Here is a 20,814-nt window from a genome sequence, read left to right as displayed (position 1 = left end):
TAAAATGAAAAGCAGGCAGCAAGAAAGCAATTTTCTTGATCGTAAAACCTCTTGAAGGTCAAATGCAAATCGACTATCTATTCCCCAGAGTTATTAAATGCTGCAGGATCGGCTCATTGACGTGGAATCGCTTGCATTTCTTTTCTTATATTTGAGTTATAAGGTTTAAAGCTGATGCTGTAGTCAATCAAACATCAATAAATTAGTGTATATGTATCCCAATTACGAAAATCCCATCTAAGCTACAAATCTTGGCTTCCTAGATGGGCTTTAATGTTGAACTCTTGGGGGGGCCACACAAGATTCCACATGCAGTGAGCCCCCCTCACAAAAATGGTTTAAAGGAGAAGTACAGCCTAAGCAAGTTTAGCTGTACTGTGGATCATAGTGCAGTTCGTTCTGTACTCCTGTGATCTGTTCCAGGCTGGGGAAAGATCATGACAACATGATTGGGATCCGCCCACAATCCTGGACTGGCACCTGGCTCTGCCTCTCAGCAAGTCACTGAGAGCCTAAGACAGATGCCCCCGCCCCCACAAACCAGCGCTCCAGTGAGTGTGGGGGGATAGGGGTGGGGGGCAGAGAAGAGAGTTCCTGACAGTTACCAGCTCTCTGCTCACGGAGATCTGAAACCGAGTGATCAGCAGTGTTAGATCGCTCGGTTCTCAGTGTTGGAGCCGGTGGGGGACAGATGCTGCACCCACCTAGGTAAGTATGATTCCTGAGGAAAAACAAACAAATACTACTTTTTTTAACTGCTTGTTTTGCCAAGAGGGTGATGTATTCTTGTTCTTGCAGGCTCCTCATGTGCCTGATCTCCTCGTAACTCTGATGTCATTCTGGAGGATGCAGGACCAGCAGCAGTAGATCCGGAGGAGATGGGAGAGGGCTGGAGGAAAAAATGGGTTCTAAGCTGGTCATACTGTACATGGATTGAAATTCAACCGCTTCAGCAAACGCCAAATTTCAATCCATGTGTTGACAGAAGTCAATATATGAATCCACTTCTGTAGAGCCAGACTGTTTAAAAAATGTTTGCAGGATCAGCGCCACTGGCTACAGCCAGCAGCACTGATCAGTGTATTCTGGTGACGGGAAATGTTCCCGCTGTCAATATTCAAAGGCACAGTTATTGGGTGACAACTCTGTTCTAGGTTGTCACAACAGGAAGTAGCAGCTCTCCTTTTCATTGTCACCCTAAAAAAGGGCTCAACAAATCCCGGGCGCCAGGTCGCCATGGAGACTAGAAATAGGGTCCTGGCAACTTGGCTTGGAAGGGGGGCATCTGGTGCCATCTGGTGGTGAGCCGTTGGTATTACAAGTTATTACCACCAGATGTGTAAGCTGGCGCCATCTGGTGGTGGCCGTTGGTATTACAAGTTAAACAGCAATTCTAATGTAATTTTTCACTATTTTCACTGCCATCTTCTTCCCTCTAATTAGAACCCCCAAACATTATATATATTTTTTATCCTAACACCCTGGAGAATAAAATGGCGATCATTGCAATACTGTCATGCCGTATTTGCGCAGCGGTCTTACAAGCGCACTTTTTTGGGAAAAAATTACACTTTTTTTAATTAAAAAATAAGACAACAGTAAAGTTATCCCCATTTTTTTTAATATTATGAAAGATAATGTTACGCCGAGTAAATTCATACCCAACATGTCACGCTTCAAAATTGCGTCCGCTCGTGGAATGCCGACAAATCTTCTTAGGCGACGTTTAAAAAAAATCTACAGGTTGCATGTTTTGAGTTACAGAGAAGGTCTAGGGCTAGAATTATTGCTCTCGCTCTACCAATCGCGGTGATACCTCACATGTGTGGTTTGAACACCGTTTACTCACGTATATGTTCGCTTCTGCGCGCAAGCTCGTCGGGACGGGGCACGTTTTCTGGCTCCTAACTTTTTTAGCTGGCTCCTAGATTCCAAGCCCTGCCCTAAAAGTAATACTGCTTATCTGCAGTGAAAACCACACTTATCAGTGGTGTCTTGGCACGGCAGTGTGGCTTCCATGTGTATTTGCAAATGTATGCAATATAAACCTGTGTTTTTAATCTGACTATTGGGAACAGATTGTGTGGTGTTTTATTTTTTTTTACTGGCTTGCTTCAAAGTGTACTGTTAATTTATTGCCCTGTACATGTGCACTTGCCCATTTTTGATAGTTTCAAAAATTCAAATGGATCAGAGCTCCTACCAGTGTTGGACACTTTAACAACTACAGTAAAACCTTGGTTTGAGAGCGTTTTACTAGACAAGCAAAATGTTTAAATGACTTTTGACTTGATATACAAGCGATGTCTTGATATAAGAGTAGCGTCATGTCACAACTGAGTATAAAAAAGGAGAGTCGCCTCTAAGTGTAGCAATATGGTTACATTTAATGAAGGTACAACATTTAGCAACGTATTACTACTCTTAGAGGTGCCTCCTTCTTCTTTTTTTTTTTTTTTTTTTTTTTTTATATACCCTGTAAAAAAAAAATGCTTTGATATACAAGTGCTTTGGATTACAAGCATGTTTCTGGAACAAGCGATGCAAACCAGGAAGTGAATGATAGAACAGAATCTAGACTGCCGGAGGTGATATAAAGGAATTTAATAGGTATTTACTCGTTTTTTAACAGAATCATTACACTATTCTGTCTGTCTACCTTGCAGACATTAATTTAGGCAACAAAATTTTTTTCCTTTAAAACATGAGCTGGTGGATGTTAGAGACCTTGCGCTCCTACACCTTCCGTTTACGGATACCCCACAGATGCTTAATAAGGTTTAGGTCTGGAGACATGTTTGGCGCCTTTATAATGCTTCAGTGTTGTCACATGAAAAGATGGAATAAAATAATTAAGTGTGTGTATATATTTATACATGCATGCATACATTTCTACAATGACTTCTTGCAAGTTTAATCTTGAGTTTCATTTGATTCCGTACTCTGTATTCCATTACTCTGAAGTTCCTGTGCTTGGAATGACTGACCCACAGGGTGATGATATCCTCGGTGTTGCAGAAATCCTGTTCTGGAAAGAATGATTTGTGGTTGGACGCAGCATTGTGTTCCTGTGATGAGTTCTCGTATACACCCCTGAAAGTCATGTGCAGAATGTTATGCTGAGTATCCTGTTCTTCCTATTTCCTTTCGTACTGTCAGTCACATGATCTCGCTTCTTTCTGATTCCTCCCTGAAAGTTGCGCAGGAATTCAGACTGCTGTCACTGCCAAGTGATGTGACAGTTGTCGTTCAGGTTTGGCCCCTCCCCCTCAGGATGGCCTTTTAGGACAAAGGTCTCTGTGGACGGCTAGTGGGAGGCCAGTTTTGGGTCATTGAATGAGAGGAGCCTGGAAACCATAACATTGTAATGTGATACAGAGCATGTTCTGGGATAGGTTACAGCAAACGAATCTGCCAGCAGCTTCCCTTCATCAAGGCATGAGACGTAAGTACGGATCGTTGGTTTAATTGGTAATTTGATTTCTTGATCTGGCACCGAGATAACCTGTGGCTTGCAAAATACAAAACTGTTTAGATCAGTGCCTGCCCCTGAAGGATCTTACCATTTAATGTCCCTATCACAATTGCATAGAAAGTAATTGTTTGTAGAAGACAGTTGAAGACAATCTATGCCTAAAGGCTTGCTATACATTATACAAGTCGATTTACAAAAGCCATATAATATGAGGTCATCATACCTAAACACTTTCATGTATGGAATCAGGCAGGCCCCTGCACTAAGAATCTCCTGTTGACTCATCGGCCTCTGTAATAGGAAGTCCCGTCTTCCGGGCCGGCATTGGACCAGTGTTCTGTCTTTCGCTAGAAGTTCTGTCTATCATCTCCCCCCCCCCGAGATGGGCATTGATCAGGCTGCATTCATGGCAATGGTGAGGCTGCAGATGGGCATTGATGGGCAATTGTGAAGCTGCAGATGGGCATTGATCAAGCTGCATTGATGGGCAATTTTGATGCTGCATGGGCATTGATCAGGCTGCATTGATGGGCACTGACCCTTATGTTGCTTTACAGTTCTTTATTTAAAATGTAAGGTCCCCCCCCCCCCCGAAACTTCCCTCATAAAAGTAAGGTGTGTGTTGTATGCCAATAAATATGGGTACTTTTTGATATTCTAATTTTATGAAATGAACCTATAGAATGTCACGCATGTAGGGCTTTGTATGTGTTGGATGACATGCTTCTGTCTGTATAGCGCTCCTACTTGGATTTGCTCTTTCCCGCTCAGAGATCCAAGTGCCTCAGCACATTATTGGACACGTTGACACATTTTATTTTCCAGTAACAGAGGTGGCTGTCACTTTTTTTTCCCCCATATCAGACGGTCTCTCAGCATTCAGTCTGTTCCCCTGGGCACATTCCCCTTGACCTCTGTCTGTCAGAATCAATCTTTGTTAATTATAGGATAAATCAAATATGAACAGTGTAATAAGCTATTGGTTTCTGGTTCCCCAAGAGCCTAATATGGATTTAAGATACACCAGCTTCAGCAATGTTCTGTAATTGGTCCAGGGAATGCCAAGGTTCTTTACCATTCTTCTTATCCCGCTGTTCAGCCTTATTAGTAAAATGTTGGATCTGTCACCGTTTGCATATTGGAACTCCCCAGGTTGCAGATCTCCCGGGTCACTCTGGACAATGTGATCACAGGAGCTGCTGGTGCGATTATTTGCCTGCTCTAAGGTCTGTCTAAAGTTTTGACGGGTTCTTTAAGATTTCAGTGGAAGCCGGGGCATGAAGTAGTAACTGAAATTTCCACTACAATTTCAAAGAAATTCACTCCCTTTATGTCATCGCAACAGTAAGACCCCTTTCACACTGGGGCGTTGGCGGTAAAGCCCCGCTATTTTTAGTGGCGCTATTTGGCCTCTAGCGGGGCACTTTTAACCCCCCGCTAGCGGCCGAAAAAGGGTTGCCGGGGGTTCAGCGGCGCTGCCCATTGTAGGAGCGGTGAGTTCATCACAGCGCCTCAAAGATGCGGCTAGCAGGACTTATTTTTTTTTTTTTTTACGGTCTTGCTAACGCACTGCTTCAGTGTGAAAGCAGCGGCTTTTTCAGGTCGCTTTGCAGCACCATGGCAACTGCAGGTCAAAGACTAAGATGGCAGCTTCCTTTGTCTGTAAAGCATTGAATGGTTTAGTTCCACTTTAGAAGAAATTTAAAGCCCTTTTTAAATCTAAACCCTTCCTTCCACCCAATGTGGCTCATGTTTGCGTGGGAACAGCGGCCCATTCATTTGAATATGTTGCTGTACCTGTGGTAAAGCGGGAAAAGTCTTTGCTCTTTTTTTTTTTTTTTTATTATAGCCACTAAGAAAGCTTATGGTAAATGTAACCTGTTCCCCCTGCTGTATCCAACAGTTACTTGTAATGGATAAGTGCCATTTAATTCTGAGTTGAATGATACCCAGTGTCCTTTTATCCTAGACGGTGCTCACCTTGCACTTTTTTCATTCGTTTCTGGTAGTAGTGAAGATTTTAATTCCCCACCCAGAGTATAATCTTGCCACTTGTCTATGACATTCTAGCATGGCAACCATTGGTAGATATAACCAGTGTAACTGCACCCCAAATACGAAAGGGGTTAATGCCGTTTAGGATATTCCATTCCCGAACGCACAAGGCAGCTACTGACACCCCAGTCAGGCGAACGAGACCCATAAGAATAATTCTTCCCCATTATCTCGCGGGGGGATGGAAAAAGAAAAAATAATAAAACATTACATACAATTGCGACACAAGTCCTATTGTAATTAAATGCTATTAAAAATTACTTTTTTAATTTTCTGTAAAATGCAATATGGCTACCCGAAGGTGTTCTGTACAGAACACCCCCCCAGAAACCTAATTTCCTGCTTGTGTGATTGGCTCACTGATTTTTCCCATAAGTCTGCACTAGGATACAAGTAAGATTTTTGGTGTTGCTCCCTATGGGAAATTACGTCTAAAGGGATGCAGACCCTGCCACTTTCCTCATTGGAGCCCTGCAGGTGCAGCAGCTGGTTGATAATTATGAGACCACTCCCATTAGATTTATTTGGCACAGAGGAACAAACTGATTTCTTCAGAGTAACAAAAGATAGGAATCTGCAACAAAGTTTGTTAAAATCCCTGCAATGTACATGGATAACCCAGAGGGGAATATTACACTTTAATTAGGTTCCAAGCCCTATCTGCTCATTGGCCAGTACTGGATGTGAGACAGTAGCCAGAGTGGTGACCATATGACTGCAGTATTGGACACATTTTACAAGTAATGTGGTAAGGAATGGGGGGGGGGGGGCGCGACATTTAATTTTTTTTACAGGTTGCATGTTTTGAGTTACAGAGGAGGTCTAGAGCTAGAATAATTGCTCTCGCTCTACCAATCGCGGCGATACCTCACATGTGTGGTTTGAACACCGTTTACATATGCGGGCGCTGCTCATGTATGTGTTCGCTTCTGCGCGCAAGCTCGTCGGGACGGGGCGCGTTTTCTGGCTCCTTACTTTTTTAGCTGGCTCATAGATTCCAAGCAAATTTGTCAACCCCTGATAATGACATTTAAAGAAATGCCTAATTGGGTGTTCAGCTCTGTAAATGTAGGTCAGTGATGTGTATCCATATGTGTATGTTGTGCTATTGATTGGCTTAGAGCAGGGATATGCAATTAGTGGACCTCCAGCTGCTGCAGAACTACAAGTCCCATGAGGCATAGCCAGACTCTGACAGCCACAAGCATGACACCCAGAGGCAGAGGCATGATGGGACTTGTAGTTTTGCAACAGCTGGAGGTCCGCCAATTGCATATTCCCGGCTTAGAGTATTGTGTTCATATTGGTGAGATGGAGAGCTCAGCTCTAGATCACCCATGGATGCCATTCTTACAATATTTCTGGAGTAGATGTTGGCACGGCTTGTATTTCTGCTCATTAGGTGGAGGAGGATGTGAACAGAGAGATAATAACCCTACAAAGTGGTGCAATAAACTGCTGGTCCTGGCCACAGATTCGACTGGTGTATGCGCCATCCTTAATTCACGAACAGATGTTTTCTAAAACCCATCTGCCAAGCGTCGAAAATCAAATATCATCTGATTAAAATCTTGGTACGTCGTTCATTGGTGAACATGGAGGCGACACCGTGGTCATGTTTTTCCAGCAGATGAATTCTGTTTGGAAGGGTGCACTACTTTTAATCATTTCAGCTATTTACCCCCCTTCTTGACCAGGCCATTTTTTTGTGATGCGGCATTACGTTACTTTAACTGACAATTGCACGACGCTGTACCCAAATTGGGCTTTCTTTTGATGGTATTTGATCACCTCTGCATTTTATTTTATTTTTGCACTATAATTTAAAAAGCGTTTTCTTTCTGCTATAAAACATATCCAAGAAAAACCGAATTTCATCAATTTGGGCCAATGTGTATTCTGCTACATATTTTTGGTAAAAATCCCAATAAGCGTTTGGTGTGCAAAAAAGTTATAGCGTCTACAAACTATGGGATATTTTTATTCTTCTCCCTTTTTTTTAACTAGTAATGGCGATCGGCAACTTACAGCGGGACTGTGATATTGCGGCAGACAAATTGGGCACCTGACGTACACTTTTTGGGCATCGGTGACACTAATACAGTGATCAGTGCCAAAAATATGCACTGTCACTGTACTAATGACACTGACAGGGAAGGGGATTACCATCGGGCGATCAAAGGGTTACATTTATTCCCTGGGAGTGCTTACTAACTGTGGGAGAGGGTCTTTGACTGGGGAAAGGGTAAAGATCCATGTTCCTGCTTAGCAGTAACCTTCCCCTCTCACAGAACAGCGGTCTGCCTTGTTTACATAGGTAGACCACCTTTCTGTCTGTCTCCCAAACGATCAGCAGGTCCCAGCGGACATTGCGTCCGCTGGAACCCGCTGATTGGCTCCCGCTGTGTCCAGTCACAGCAAGAGCAGGTCGCCGGCTATGCGCGCCCCAGACTCAGAAGTGTCAGATCACGTACCAAGCCCTGCCGCAGTATATGTGCGTGGGGTGGTCCGAAAAACGGTGAGACTGTGAGAGACTGCCTATCCGTACGAGGTATGGTTTATTGTACCGTCACATGCAGGTCTGCATCTAAACTGTCCATCAATTCTGTTGATGAATGCAGTTTTTTCAGGGATTTGTAGGGATAGGGCCTTGTCTATTTACATATCACATTCAAAGTTAATGGGAAATGTATGCCTGATTTATATATATCTCTATCTCTATCTCTATCTCTATCTCTATCTCTATCTCTATCTCTATCTCTATCTCTATCTCTATCTCTATCTCTATCTCTATCTCTATCTCTATCTCTATCTCTATCTCTATCTCTATCTCTATCTCTATCTCTATCTCTATCTCTATCTCTATCTCTATCTCTATCTCTATCTCTATCTCTATCTCTATCTCTATCTCTATCTCTATCTCTATCTCTATCTCTATCTCTATCTCTATCTCTATTCAATTTTTTCTACATGCTGCATTAAAACCACTTGTGTGAAGCAGGCCTTAGACGTCTAGGCAGACATTTTAAAGGGTGTATCTATCGGAAAACATAATTTAGTGACTGATAAATGTAACGGTTACTACAGAGAATTTGGAAAATGCAAACTTCAGGAAGTTTCTTGTCTGGGACAGATGGTTGTCATTACTTCAGGTTTGTTTTCTGCGTGACTGAAACCACCCACTTCCGTATTTAAGCTTTCCTATTGCAAAATACACTGTTTAATAAAATAAATCTGGGTTTGAGTGTTAATATGCGCAGCTTAGTGTAATCTTTTAAGTACGTGATATTGTTTTAAATTAAAAAAATAGTTTCAATGTATACTTTGTAATTATATATGTGGGTGCAGCCATGTTTCCACATCATTTATGAAGACTTTGCTTTCTTTGTAGTTTATTCTTAAAGCTGAACTCCAGCCTCACCCTTCAGTCCTGCACAGTTGTACAGGCTCCTCTCCTTTGCTAAAATGGCTTACTCTGGTTCCACTGCACACTGTGGGGGGGGCTGGCAACATGTCTGTTATTTGCGGCTTTCGTGGGCTCCGGCAGAGCTGGAGCCGCGGGGACGTCACTCCCGCACATGTGCACGGGAGCTGCCGGTAACGGCACAGCAGCTGAAAAAATGGCACGAGTGAGCCGTTTCTTCAGTGCGCATGTGCCGATGACGTCGGCACATGCTAATACAGTGAACATCCCCTAAACAGTGCAAGTTTTTGCCCATAGTTCTAATTTATAACAAAACAATACAGTGCATCCGGAAAGTATTCACAGCTCTTAATTTTTCCACATTTTGTTATGTTGCAACCTCATTCCAAAATGGATTAAATTCATTATTTTCCTCAAAGTTCTACAAACAATTCCCCATAATGACAATGTGAGGGCGTCGGTTTGAGATCTTTGCTTCTTTGTGAATACTTTCCAGATGCACTGTATGCGTTTGTTCCTAAAATACACTAGTTTTCTCAGAATAACAGTTTTTATCACGACACATTCCCCATCTTTTTTAAAGTCTTTCCTGCATTTGCTTTTACTGATGGGCTGTATAGGTAGGTCCTAGCGTCTACTATGTATTGTGTTTTGTAAGAACAGTGGTTCTCAACCTAGAGGTGTTGTAATTATCTTCCAAAACCTTCCATGCCCCAACAGTAGAGGCCCATTTATGTCTTTGTGGTGCAAGGTACTTAAAATTGTTGGGTACGATTCCCAATTTCAGTTTATTAAATGTGCTGCTGCCCTTGCCGCCTCCTACCAAAGACCAGATTCTTTGTATACCTTTGTATATCTATCTTTGTATACGTCTGTGTTCTTATGTGTATAATAATTTCCATTGTGCTTTTCCTTACAGAATGTATGACAACATGTCCACGATGGTGTTTCTGAAGGAAGATAAGTTGGAGAAACTCTCACAGGATGAGATCATTTCAAAGACCAAACAGGTGATCCAAGGCCTGGAGGCCTTGAAGAATGAGCACAACTCCATCCTGCAGAGTCTCCTGGAGACCTTGAAGTGTCTGAAGAAAGATGACGAGAGTAACTTGGTGGAAGAGAAGTCCATCATGATCCGAAAGTCTTTGGAAATGCTGGAGCTGGGTCTCAGCGAAGCCCAGGTACTGCTAATAAACTATTGATGGGACATGTTTTGGGTTTAGTGTGGCCTTTGGCAGTAAGAATGTAACCCCCTCGCTACCTACTGAAAATAAATCCATGATCTTCACAAATGGTTCCAGTTTTGACTGTTGAGATATTGGTGAGCTGTAAAGTGATGTAGATTGTGCAATTGTTTGCATGATTAGGATGCCCTTGAGGCTGCAGGAAGAGCCTAGTAGCATGCCGCCTCTATAGGGCACCTCCAGTCAACGTTCTTACTTTGCTATATGTTAATATTTCTTACTCTTAATCATCCTGGAGATTGGAGTTCAGTTTGTGCTGACCTATCTTCATGTGCCTATTGCTGTACAGAATTGTTAATTTCTTTGCATTTTACTGCTTTTTTTTACTGTATAGCTGGACTGTCTCCATGCTCAAAGAATGTGATGTGCTTCATGCAAATGGGGACTTAAAGCAGAACTAAACATTTCCATTCTTTGCAGCCATAAAACAAAAAATCTGCATGGCTATTCCTGCTGGATGGTTGTTCAAAAATTTATATTTAAAAGAAAAACATATTTAAATTTTTTTTTTGCTTACCTCTGAAATTTTTTCATGTGGTGACAAGATATGAGCCCACTGTGTTGGGAGAATTGTGAACCAAGCAGTTTAAGGGCGGATTGCAGGTGCTATTTTTAACGCTATAGTGCCTGCAAAATGCCCTCAGTGTGAAAGGGGTCTAAAGGAAAAGGTTCCTCTCGTTCTTAAAGCGGGGGTTCACCGTAAAATGTTTTTTTTTTTTTCTAGCATGCCATTCAGCATACTAGCGCAAGCTACAGTATGCCTTTATATTTTTTTTGGCGCCGTACTCGCAGTTTAATAGCGTAGTAAAGTTTCAGACTACCCGCAGGGAATGGGCGTTCCTATGCAGAGGGAACGTGATTGACGGCCGGCTGTGGCACGTCACGCTTCCCGAAAATAGCCGAAATAGGACTTTGCTCTTCACGGCGCCTGCGCAGTCAGCTCCGATGTCTGTGCGCAGGTGCCGTATAGCGCCGTGAACAGCCTAGTCCTACTCCGGCTATTTTCGGAAAGCGTGACGCGCCATAGCCGGCCGTCAATCACGTTCCCTCTGCATAGGAACGCCCATTCCCCGCGGGGAGTCTGAAACTTTACTACGCGATTAAACTGTGAGTACGGCGCCAAAAAAATAAATAAAGGCATACTGTAGCTCGCGCTAGTATGCTGAATGGCATGCTAGAAACTTGTTTTTTAGGGTGAACCACCGCTTTAAGTGGAAATGATGACGAGGAAGCCATTCGATTTGAAGCATGGTCAGGTGTTGAGGTGGTATCTGATGGTGTTCTTCTTTTTTTTTTTTTTTTTTATAGCTCAGTCGTTTCCTGGCTGAGTAGTACCCCTTGGGCTCAGTAGCACATTTGTCCCACAGTAGTACCCCCCATCATGGCTGTGATCTTTATGGGGTTTTTTCCTTTTTTTTATTTATTTTATCATTAAGTCACGTAAAGCCAGTGAAGTATGTCTGCCCATGTATTGTCATCTGAAGGTCTTAATATAGCACGTAAAATATTACTCTGGTCCCTGTAAGAAAAGTGATCAAAATGTGAATTTCACTTCAGACAGCAAAGCAAGTCTAAATGAGGCCATAAATAACTTTTGGGGTTGTAAGATGCAGAAAAGCATGATGAAAGCAACATGGGGACCACAGAAGCCAAACTCGCCTGTGCACAGAATTGCCAGTTAGCCATTTTTTTTATTTTTTTATGGTGATTGTATTGGTTTTTAGAGTGCTAAAAAACGCTGGTCAAATGGCACATTATGAAGCAAGTGTAAATGAGGCCCGCTCATAGGAACGCCATGGCGCCTGAAAGGGAGAAAACACAATTGTGATTTGTATTTTTCTTGTAGGTTATGATGGCCTTATCGAACCACTTGAATGCCGTGGAGTCGGAGAAGCAGAAGCTGAGGGCTCAAGTGAGGAGGCTGTGCCAGGAGAACCAGTGGTTGAGGGATGAGCTTGCCAACACACAGCAGAAACTGCAAAGGAGTGAACAGTCTGTGGCCCAACTGGAGGAGGAGAAGAAACATCTAGAGTTTATGAATCAGCTGAAAAAATACGATGATGACATTTCTCCATCGGTGTGTGGCTTTTTTCTTTTCCATTCTGACTAAAGTCAGGATTTTCCTAAGAATGCTGTGCAAGTTTTATATATGGATTTTTTTTTTATTTTCTCTTTTTTTTACAATAACTAGTTGCCATAGGCCCAGTACAGGCAGCCTCAGCTGTCTCGAAGTCGGTAGTCTGAGGAATATGTACAAATATACTGTTAAAATACACATATTTTGATCTTTCTGCAACCAAAAGATTTCTAAATCTGTTCAGTCAGTCTGGGGATTTTAGATATACAGTAAAAACTTGGCTTGCGAGCATAATTCATTCCCGAAACATGCTTGTAATCCAAAGCACTCTTTTATCAAAGCACATTTTTCCATAAGAAATAATGGAAACTCAAATGATTCGTTCCACAATCATTAATTCATAAGTCCTTCAGTTAATAGTCAATTTAAAAGATTATAGCAATGTGACCAGGTTGTGTAACCATAAAATGTCCATCTGCAAATGGAAGCCTCCACAAGAGGATTAGAAGGAAAATCCAGCAGGAGCTACAGAGTATAAAAGAGAAGAGAGGCGCCTCTAAGTGTAATATGGTTATATTTAATGAAGGTAAAACCTTTAGCAACTCGCATGGTTGATGATTAAAAGAGGCACATCCAAGTATGGAGGCATCCGGGGTAAAGCTGTCCACATAAACCGTCCTCCGCATTGCCGCCTCTCACTGCTGTCAGTCTGCAATTGTGACCAGGAAGAACTACCCTGCAGTAGAGCGATCTGAAAGCGTGGCTTGAAATGCTTGTGGAGCGCAGCGTGGAAGGGATGACATCAATGGCGGTGCGGCGGATGGTCTTTGTGGACACCTTTACCCCGGATGCCTGCATTCTTGGATGTGCCTATTTTAATCATCAGCCATGTGAGTTGCTAAATGTTGTACCTTCATTAAATGTAACCATATTACTACACTTGGAGGCGCCTTGCTTCTCTTTTACTCTGTTGTGACATGACGATACTTGTATATCAAGACATCGCTTGTATATCAAGTCGTTTTGAATTAAAATTTTGCTTGTCTTGCAAAACTCTCTTAAAATTAAACTACACTAAAACCAAGGTTTTACTGTACTTGCCGGTCAGCATAGCCAGGTTCCTTACCTCCACTGCAATTAAGCAGTACAGCTTGTTCTTAAGATAAAGGTCTTCAAACTTTTCAGTATGAGGGCCACATTATATATTTAACAAATGTTCCCAGGGCATTAAATGCATACAATTTAAATGAATACGTTTTTTACTTGAAGCTTTTTTGTAATCGGCATGACATGGTTCAGAACAACAAAGCTTCAATAAAACCGAGCAAAGAAATCCCATAAAACTTGAGCCAATAATATAGTGGAACAAACATGCCACCTGCACTTTTCCGGCTTTCCCTCAAGTATGTAAGGCAAGGTTGGACTCTGATGGGGACCCTGACGCATGCAGGGACCCAAACTGACATTTTCCTGGAAAGTGAAATCGCCTGACAATTTCTTCCTCCTTTTGGTTGGCTCAGATGTGTTGACTTCCCAGGTCTGCCTTACTGCCCCACTGTTATATATATATATATATATATATATTAATTTGTCAGTATGTAAAATGTTACAGAAGAAGCTGTAACGCACAAGTGGGTGGAATTACCAAAAACTTCCAGGTGGACAGGGTACATGTTGGGGAGATCTCCCTGTTAAAGGCCAAGTTCACCTTTTGAAAAAATATGCAATTGTACATGTTTTTGCAGTTTTTTTTCTCAGGAGCCTGCAGAGTATTTCACCTGCACTCAGTGTATTGTGTGTTCAGTGTTGGCCTCCTGCACACTCTTTCTAGCTTTTTTCCAATAATCTATATATAGGCTTTAAGTTCTAAAGATGGAAGAAGAGTGAGTGGACTACAACAAGGGCTCTCGTCAACACTAAGTCCATTGAGGACTACAAGCTGTCATCCATGGTGGAGGATTGGACTTGTAGTTTATTCATTTACTTATTCCTGTAAAGGAATGATGCGGCTTAAAATGTGACAGCAGATGCGGGGAAAGGATCCTCTGTCTGCTATCACAGGCAGCAATGGGGGGTGCTTAATGGTAACATGTTACACATTAAATACGTGCCTTACATGTACATGTCACTAAATGTGAACTTTAAAGTATTTAAGTCATAAAAAGCATGAGGCGGGTTTGTCCAGGATTCATCAATGCCTAATATATCCATTTTGGTGGCCTGTACTGATTTTTGTAATTGGTGCATGATTTTTATGCCTGAAGGTCATTTGAAACATGCATGTTTTTGGAGCTGTTGACATGTAAAAAAAAGCATGCTGCTGAGCTCTATACAATGGCACAGGCACCTCTAGTGAAATTGTTTTAAAGGTACCCATAATTTGGATATTGGCTCCAGGCTGTCAACCTGATTCTGGCTTTATGGTTTGGGGAGTCCCTGAACGTTCCAAGCATGTAGCCAGTGAAGCTTGTACTCATGCACGCATTGTCTCAGTGATGACTTATTAGGTAAGGTTGGCACCCATGGAAGCCTATACTTTTGTGTGTGTATATAACAAAAAAAAAGTCGTCAGTGATGGCTCCCTTGTTTCTTTCCGGACAGGCTTTTTTTTAAATCTCCGCTAGATAAGTGATTATTGCAGATCTGAGTATATGCTTTGTGTCACACCCTGCACGTTGCATTTCCTATCCTCCAATTGTATAGATTTGTGTCTGTATGTTTGAGGATTTCACCTCCCCAGAGATGGATTGTATAGAATCTGTGAATTGTGTCCACTCCCTTTCCTAGAAAGGAAACTGTCATCCTGGCTGTAAATACCATGAAACATTTACAGCAAATTTAATGAAGGAAATCGCATGTATCTATACAATGCTTTTATTTATAGCTTGGCAAATGGCTTCTAATTTAAGCTAATTGACTTTACAGGATGGATGGCTAGACACAGGATGCATGGTTTTATTGCACTATATAATAAGGTTTTATATGTTTTGATTAAAATATTAGCAAAGCTTTTTTTATTTAGTATTTACTCGTTCACACCAGTCCTGGTGGGCTGTCTTGGGCAGTGCTGCTTAACACACAGACAAGGCCATTTGCTCTACGTCCAATTGCTTCATTTTACACCAACCCACTGCATTGGTTTGCCCTTGGGAGGGGGGGGGGGGTAGAGCAGGTTGCATTTTATGCAGTGCAGCATGTTGCAATGTTAAATAATGCAGCGCAACATGCTGCAACGCATAGGGTTGCTGTGTTGCAATTAAAAAATAAAATACAAATATGTGGTGGTGGGTGCAGCTTTTTCTTCAATTTAAAGTGGAGTTCCACCCATAAATATAACATTACATCAGTAGTTTTAAAAAAATGTCATTAGTCCTTTATGACATTTTTTGTTGCTAGGCAGAATAGTTAATCTTCCCTCTTCCTGCACCTAGGTGCTTAAGCTTCATAACCTACACCGCACAGACTCCTGGGAATGTAGTGGGTGTAACTTTCCAGGAGTCTGTGCACTCCCCAGTCTCAAAGAATCATGTGACTTGGACAGCACAGGTGCTGAAACCTGATCTGACACTGCTTGTGCAGCACTGAGCATGTGCAAGATCTGCAAGGCTGAAATCCAGGAAGTCATACAGTCTGGCTTCATGATGCCTACACTTAAGATGCCCCCAGTCAATTTCTATTTTATAAAGTGTCTAAATGCTGTAACAACCTAACAAAACGGACCTTAGTTTACAGACTAACTTTACTAGAATACATTAAGCTTGTGTATTACAGGGGTATTTATATTTAAAAAGTGAAATTGTGGCCGGAACTCCGCTTTAAGTGAATGCGCTGCCCTAAATTGACTTCAGTGCTTGGTCCTGTTTTATGTATAGGAGGCAATGTTGCCCACCTTTCTGGTAGCCCATTTGTCAAGAAGCAGCCTCTTCATGGCTCCCTGACACAATGCTATTAAAGGATTCCTATATTTCTCAGGGCAAGACAGAAGTCCTTCCATTGACATTGAGTGAGTTTTTGAGCATGGTCATTACACTTCTGTATCTTCTATGATGGAAGAGAGTTTAAAGCAGGGGTCTCAAACTAGTGGCCCTCCAGCTGTTGCAAAACTACAAGTCCCATCATATCTCCTCTGCCTGTGGGAGTCATGCTTGTAACTGTCATGTCTCATGGGACTTGTAGTTTTGCAACAGCTGGAGTGCCGCCAATTCGAGTCCCCTGGTTTAGTCCCCTTTCACACTTATACGACTTGTCCCACGATTTTGGACTGCAAAATCGTATGACAAGTCATTCTCCATTATTTTCAATGACTACCATTCATACTGGCACGACTTTAAGTTGTGCCTACTTCAAAGTAGTCCTTGCACTACTTTGGTCCGATTTTTGATGCCACTTACACAGGCATTCATTGAAATCGCGGCCGCGAATCGCGGCAAAATCGCGGCCGCGAAATCGCGGCAAAATCGCGCCCGCGAAATCGCGGTACTTTTAAGTCGTACAAGTGTGAAAGGGGGCTAAAAGTGTTAATCCAACTAAAACTGCCATTTCAGTTTAGAGTAGATGCTGGGGAAGGTAAATTCGGAGAATGTAGTAATGACATCTATGCCCTTGAGTTCCTAGGTCCTCTCCACCTGCCGTGGTCATTATAAGGGGCCCTTTTCCTCCCTGCAGCTTTTTTTTTAAATGTATATGCTTTAATTTCTATATTCACAACCCCACTCAGTTTTTTGGTATCCATTTGGTGGCTATACCTGCCTTTACTGCCATTCTGAAAAAAAGCTTGACAGTTTGAGCAGCATGTGACACCCTGAATAGCTCGGTCACCAGGCCCCAGTGCTGTCTTATGGGGACACGCCATTGAGTGTGCAATCATTGGCTTTGTTGTGTATCTTGAATATTTATACATTGGGTACTTTGTATGTGTGATAATGAGGAGAGATGTTGGATATGACTGTGGTGGAATTCATAGTATCTCTATTTTTCAGGATGATAAGGACAGTGATTCATCTAAGGAGCCTCTTGATGACCTCTTCCCTAATGATGACGACGACCAAGGACCTGGAAGTAAGTGTGTTAATGATTCCTACTTCTTCCTGCAACAAATGCAGCAATTTGCTATTCTATTACTTTTCTAAACTTCACGCAATAAGACTAGATATGAAATGGGATTACATTCTAGAAACTTTGAACACTATGACTATGAAAAATGGAAATGCTTTAAGAACATATTAAATAAAGGTGTTAGCCAATGCATTCCAATGGTCAACAACTATAAGAAGACTAAGGTTAAACCTGGGTGGTTAAACAAGCATTTAAAAGAGGAAATAAATGGTTTAAAAATATATATATAAAAAGGGTCACTGTCTGCATTCTAACACTACAAGGAATAAAAACATAAATACCATGAGAGACATAGTAGAGGAGAGTGAATTATTTTTTTTTTTTTCAATTTTATATATTTTTTTTTAATAGTAAGAAAGTGAAGTCCGAGCCTATTAGACAAATAAAGGATCATGAGGGGAAGTTGGTTACTACTGAGAAGAAGGCGGCAACTGACTGTACTAAATGCATTCTTCTCAGTATTTACAAAGGAAGTGGAGGGGCATAGTAATAGACTGTATCGTTGGTAACACATGACATCCCTGAATGTACCCCTGTGGCTAACAGAAGCCAGTGTCTAAAAAAGACTTGGAAAAACAACGCACATAAATCGCCAAGACCAGACATAGCCAGGCAGGGTATTAAAGCAGAGTTCCGCTATGGGGAAAAACATTAAGTCAGCAGCTACAAATACTGCAGCTGCTGACTTTTACTATATGGACACTTACCTGTCCAGGGAGCCCGCAATGTTGGCACCCCAGCCGATCTTCGGATCGACTGTCGTGTGCAGCCTCTGCCATTCCAGGTAAGGGAACCCGGCAGTGAAGCCTTTTGGCAGCATGCCTGGTTCCCTGCTGTACATGTGCGAAGCGTCCTGCGCTTTCTGATGGGCCCAGCGGCGGAGGAAGGAGGAGGGGGCCGAACTTCCAGGAGATCAAGCCGTGTCCTGGTCCCTTGGAAGTGCTGCCATCATTTTCTTGTTTGCTTTTTCATTGTTTGATTGGGAAGACCATCAAGAGCATAGAGGGTCGTTCTGCAGTAAGAAGGGAAAGACTTTATGCAGGCAGAATCAGAATCTGGGACTCCCAAAGTAATGAGACCATGGCTGATTTAACCATTAGCACTTTTCCAACAGCAAACATCACTAAATCTGAATTGTGTGCCCTTTCCTGTAGTACAACAACAGCACAGCAGCGCAGCAGCTGCCGCACAGCAAGGAGGCTATGAGATCCCTGCACGGTTAAGAACTCTTCACAATCTTGTGATTCAGTATGCATCCCAAGGGAGATACGAGGTGGCCGTACCTCTCTGCAAGCAAGCCCTGGAAGACCTGGAGAAGACCTCAGGCCATGATCACCCTGATGTCGCTACAATGCTCAATATACTGGCTCTGGTGTACAGGTGAGTTACATGTCTATATGGTAAAATAAAGCTTTGTTTTACTAATACAGATTTTTTTTTTTTTTTTTTCCCTAACAAAACAGCAGATTTGGGTTACACAAAGGTTAAGTATTTTGCCCCTTGCCTGAAGGGGTCCAATAGAGCTTCTCAGTGGTTGGCATGCCTGCATTGAGGTCCTTAATTGTAATCCCAAACCGGATAGTATATCTATGACTTTTGAATCATCTCTCTGCTTTTCTCTCATTCCAAAAATGTGCTGGTAGGTTAATTAGTTCCTGTCTAAGACTAGGTTCACATTGCTGAGATACCATTTTGACCTGGCTTTCAGTGCAATTATGTACTGCTTCTTGGATGCAATTTTGATAAGGTTGTATATTCAGTGGGGCCAAAATCACACTTGAATCGCACTGAAGAAGTACAGAAATATTTTCCAAAATCGCTCAATGCTGAGTGAGTTGTGATGATGTGAATAGACCCCTCCGAAAACAATGTGATTATTTTTTTATTTTTTTTCCCCCCCATGTCATGTGACTTAAAGTGGTTGTAAAGCCAGAAGAAATAAGGACATTTAAAAGAAAAATATTATTTAAAATAAAATAGTATTTATATTCATTAACATTTTATTTATTTCAGGTACTTGTATAACATCAATCTATGCAGTGCTTTACACACGAGTATATGTGTGTGTGTGTGTGTGTGTGTGTGTGTGTGTGTGTGTGTGTATATGTGTATATGTGTATATATATATATATATATATATATATATATATATATATATATATATATATATATATATATATATATATATATATATATATATATATATATATATATATATATATATATATATATATATATATATATATTTTTTATAATAAAAATGTTTGTGTGCAATTTAATTTATTGTACATTCACATCAGTCCCTGCCCTCAAGGAGCTTACAATTGCAGGTCCCTAACTCAATTCATACTGGGGCCAATTTAGACTGTATCCAATTAACCTACCAGCATGTCTTTGGGGTGTGGAAGGAAACCAGACGATGTCAGGCTTTTTTTTTTTTTTACCGGCAAATGTCTCCCGAAATTTGGCCAGTGTATACCTGGCTTTATAATGCCCCCTGGGACTGGTCTGAGCTCGTCCATACAAGCTATGTGCAGGCTGAAGGACCATGGAAATGTAGTTCTGTGACAAGTCTTATGTACACAAGGATCTAAAGTGGTGAGAGCTGCAGATCCCTCCATCAGACAAACACATGGAGCATTTTTTTTTTTTTTGGTCTGATGTCACTGGCCAAGAAAATATGATTATTCTATTTTTGGAGCTGGGGAGAGTTTGACTAAAAATATTCTTGCGCACAGACAGCAAGAATGGGAGGAGTTTGGAGATTGGCGGCTGTCACTTTTCAAGCACTTTAGAGAAATTGGTTGCTGTGGACAATGCAGACCTGTTGGTAGGTCTCAGTTTTGTATAAACCAAAGAAAGACCAGATCTACCTGTTAATCTGCTACTAGTCTTTTAAGGTGTTTAATTCCAGCCTGGGCCTGCCTGAATGCACATAATGATGATTCTATTGCCTTTTTTTTTTTTTTTAAACACCTGCTTGATTATATTTTACATTTTAAAGCATACCTAAACCCAAAAACTAAAATGTAATATGCCAGTGCTGGCTGCATTCTTCATTTTTTGGGCTAATATTTAGGTACAAGGTACATAAAATACGTAGAGATCTTGACAGAAATGTCCTTGTCACTTTGTAAGATAAACTATGAGCATAAAACCGTTTTATTTTTATAAACTACTGATACACTTAAGGGCCCTTTCACACGCACGGACAAACGGTCCGTTTATTACAAGTCCGTTTACGGACTTGTAATGTATCCCTATGGGATTGCAGACGTTAGTGGATGATGCATCCGCTAACGTCCGCAACCATCCGCGTCCGCAAAGGTCCGCTTTTGCAGACGGAAGAAAACCCTATTTTTCTTCCGGCGGAACGGATCGGATGAATACGGACACACGGTCCGTATTCATCCGATTCCCCATA

General features: G+C 41.7%; 1 protein-coding gene across 7 annotated transcripts in view; it reads left to right on the top strand.

Annotated features, from left to right (window-relative positions):
• Positions 1-20,814, top strand: part of KLC1 (kinesin light chain 1) — a 112,260-nt gene that overhangs the window by 26,164 nt on the left and 65,282 nt on the right. For all 7 annotated transcript variants that reach the window (XM_040332351.1, XM_040332352.1, XM_040332353.1 and 4 more), the window contains exons 2-5: positions 9,874-10,135; positions 12,045-12,275; positions 17,255-17,333; positions 18,545-18,770. In XM_040332351.1, the coding sequence (XP_040188285.1) occupies positions 9,875-10,135; positions 12,045-12,275; positions 17,255-17,333; positions 18,545-18,770 (797 nt within the window). In that variant the 5' untranslated portion in view covers position 9,874. The remainder of the gene's footprint in view (positions 1-9,873; positions 10,136-12,044; positions 12,276-17,254; positions 17,334-18,544; positions 18,771-20,814) is intronic.

Source organism: Rana temporaria, chromosome 13 (genome assembly GCF_905171775.1).
Source record: "Rana temporaria chromosome 13, aRanTem1.1, whole genome shotgun sequence".
Classification (NCBI taxonomy): Eukaryota; Metazoa; Chordata; class Amphibia; order Anura; family Ranidae; genus Rana; species Rana temporaria.
The sequence above is the reverse complement of the archived record's forward strand: the minus strand, read 5'-3'. Positions and strand labels throughout refer to the sequence as shown.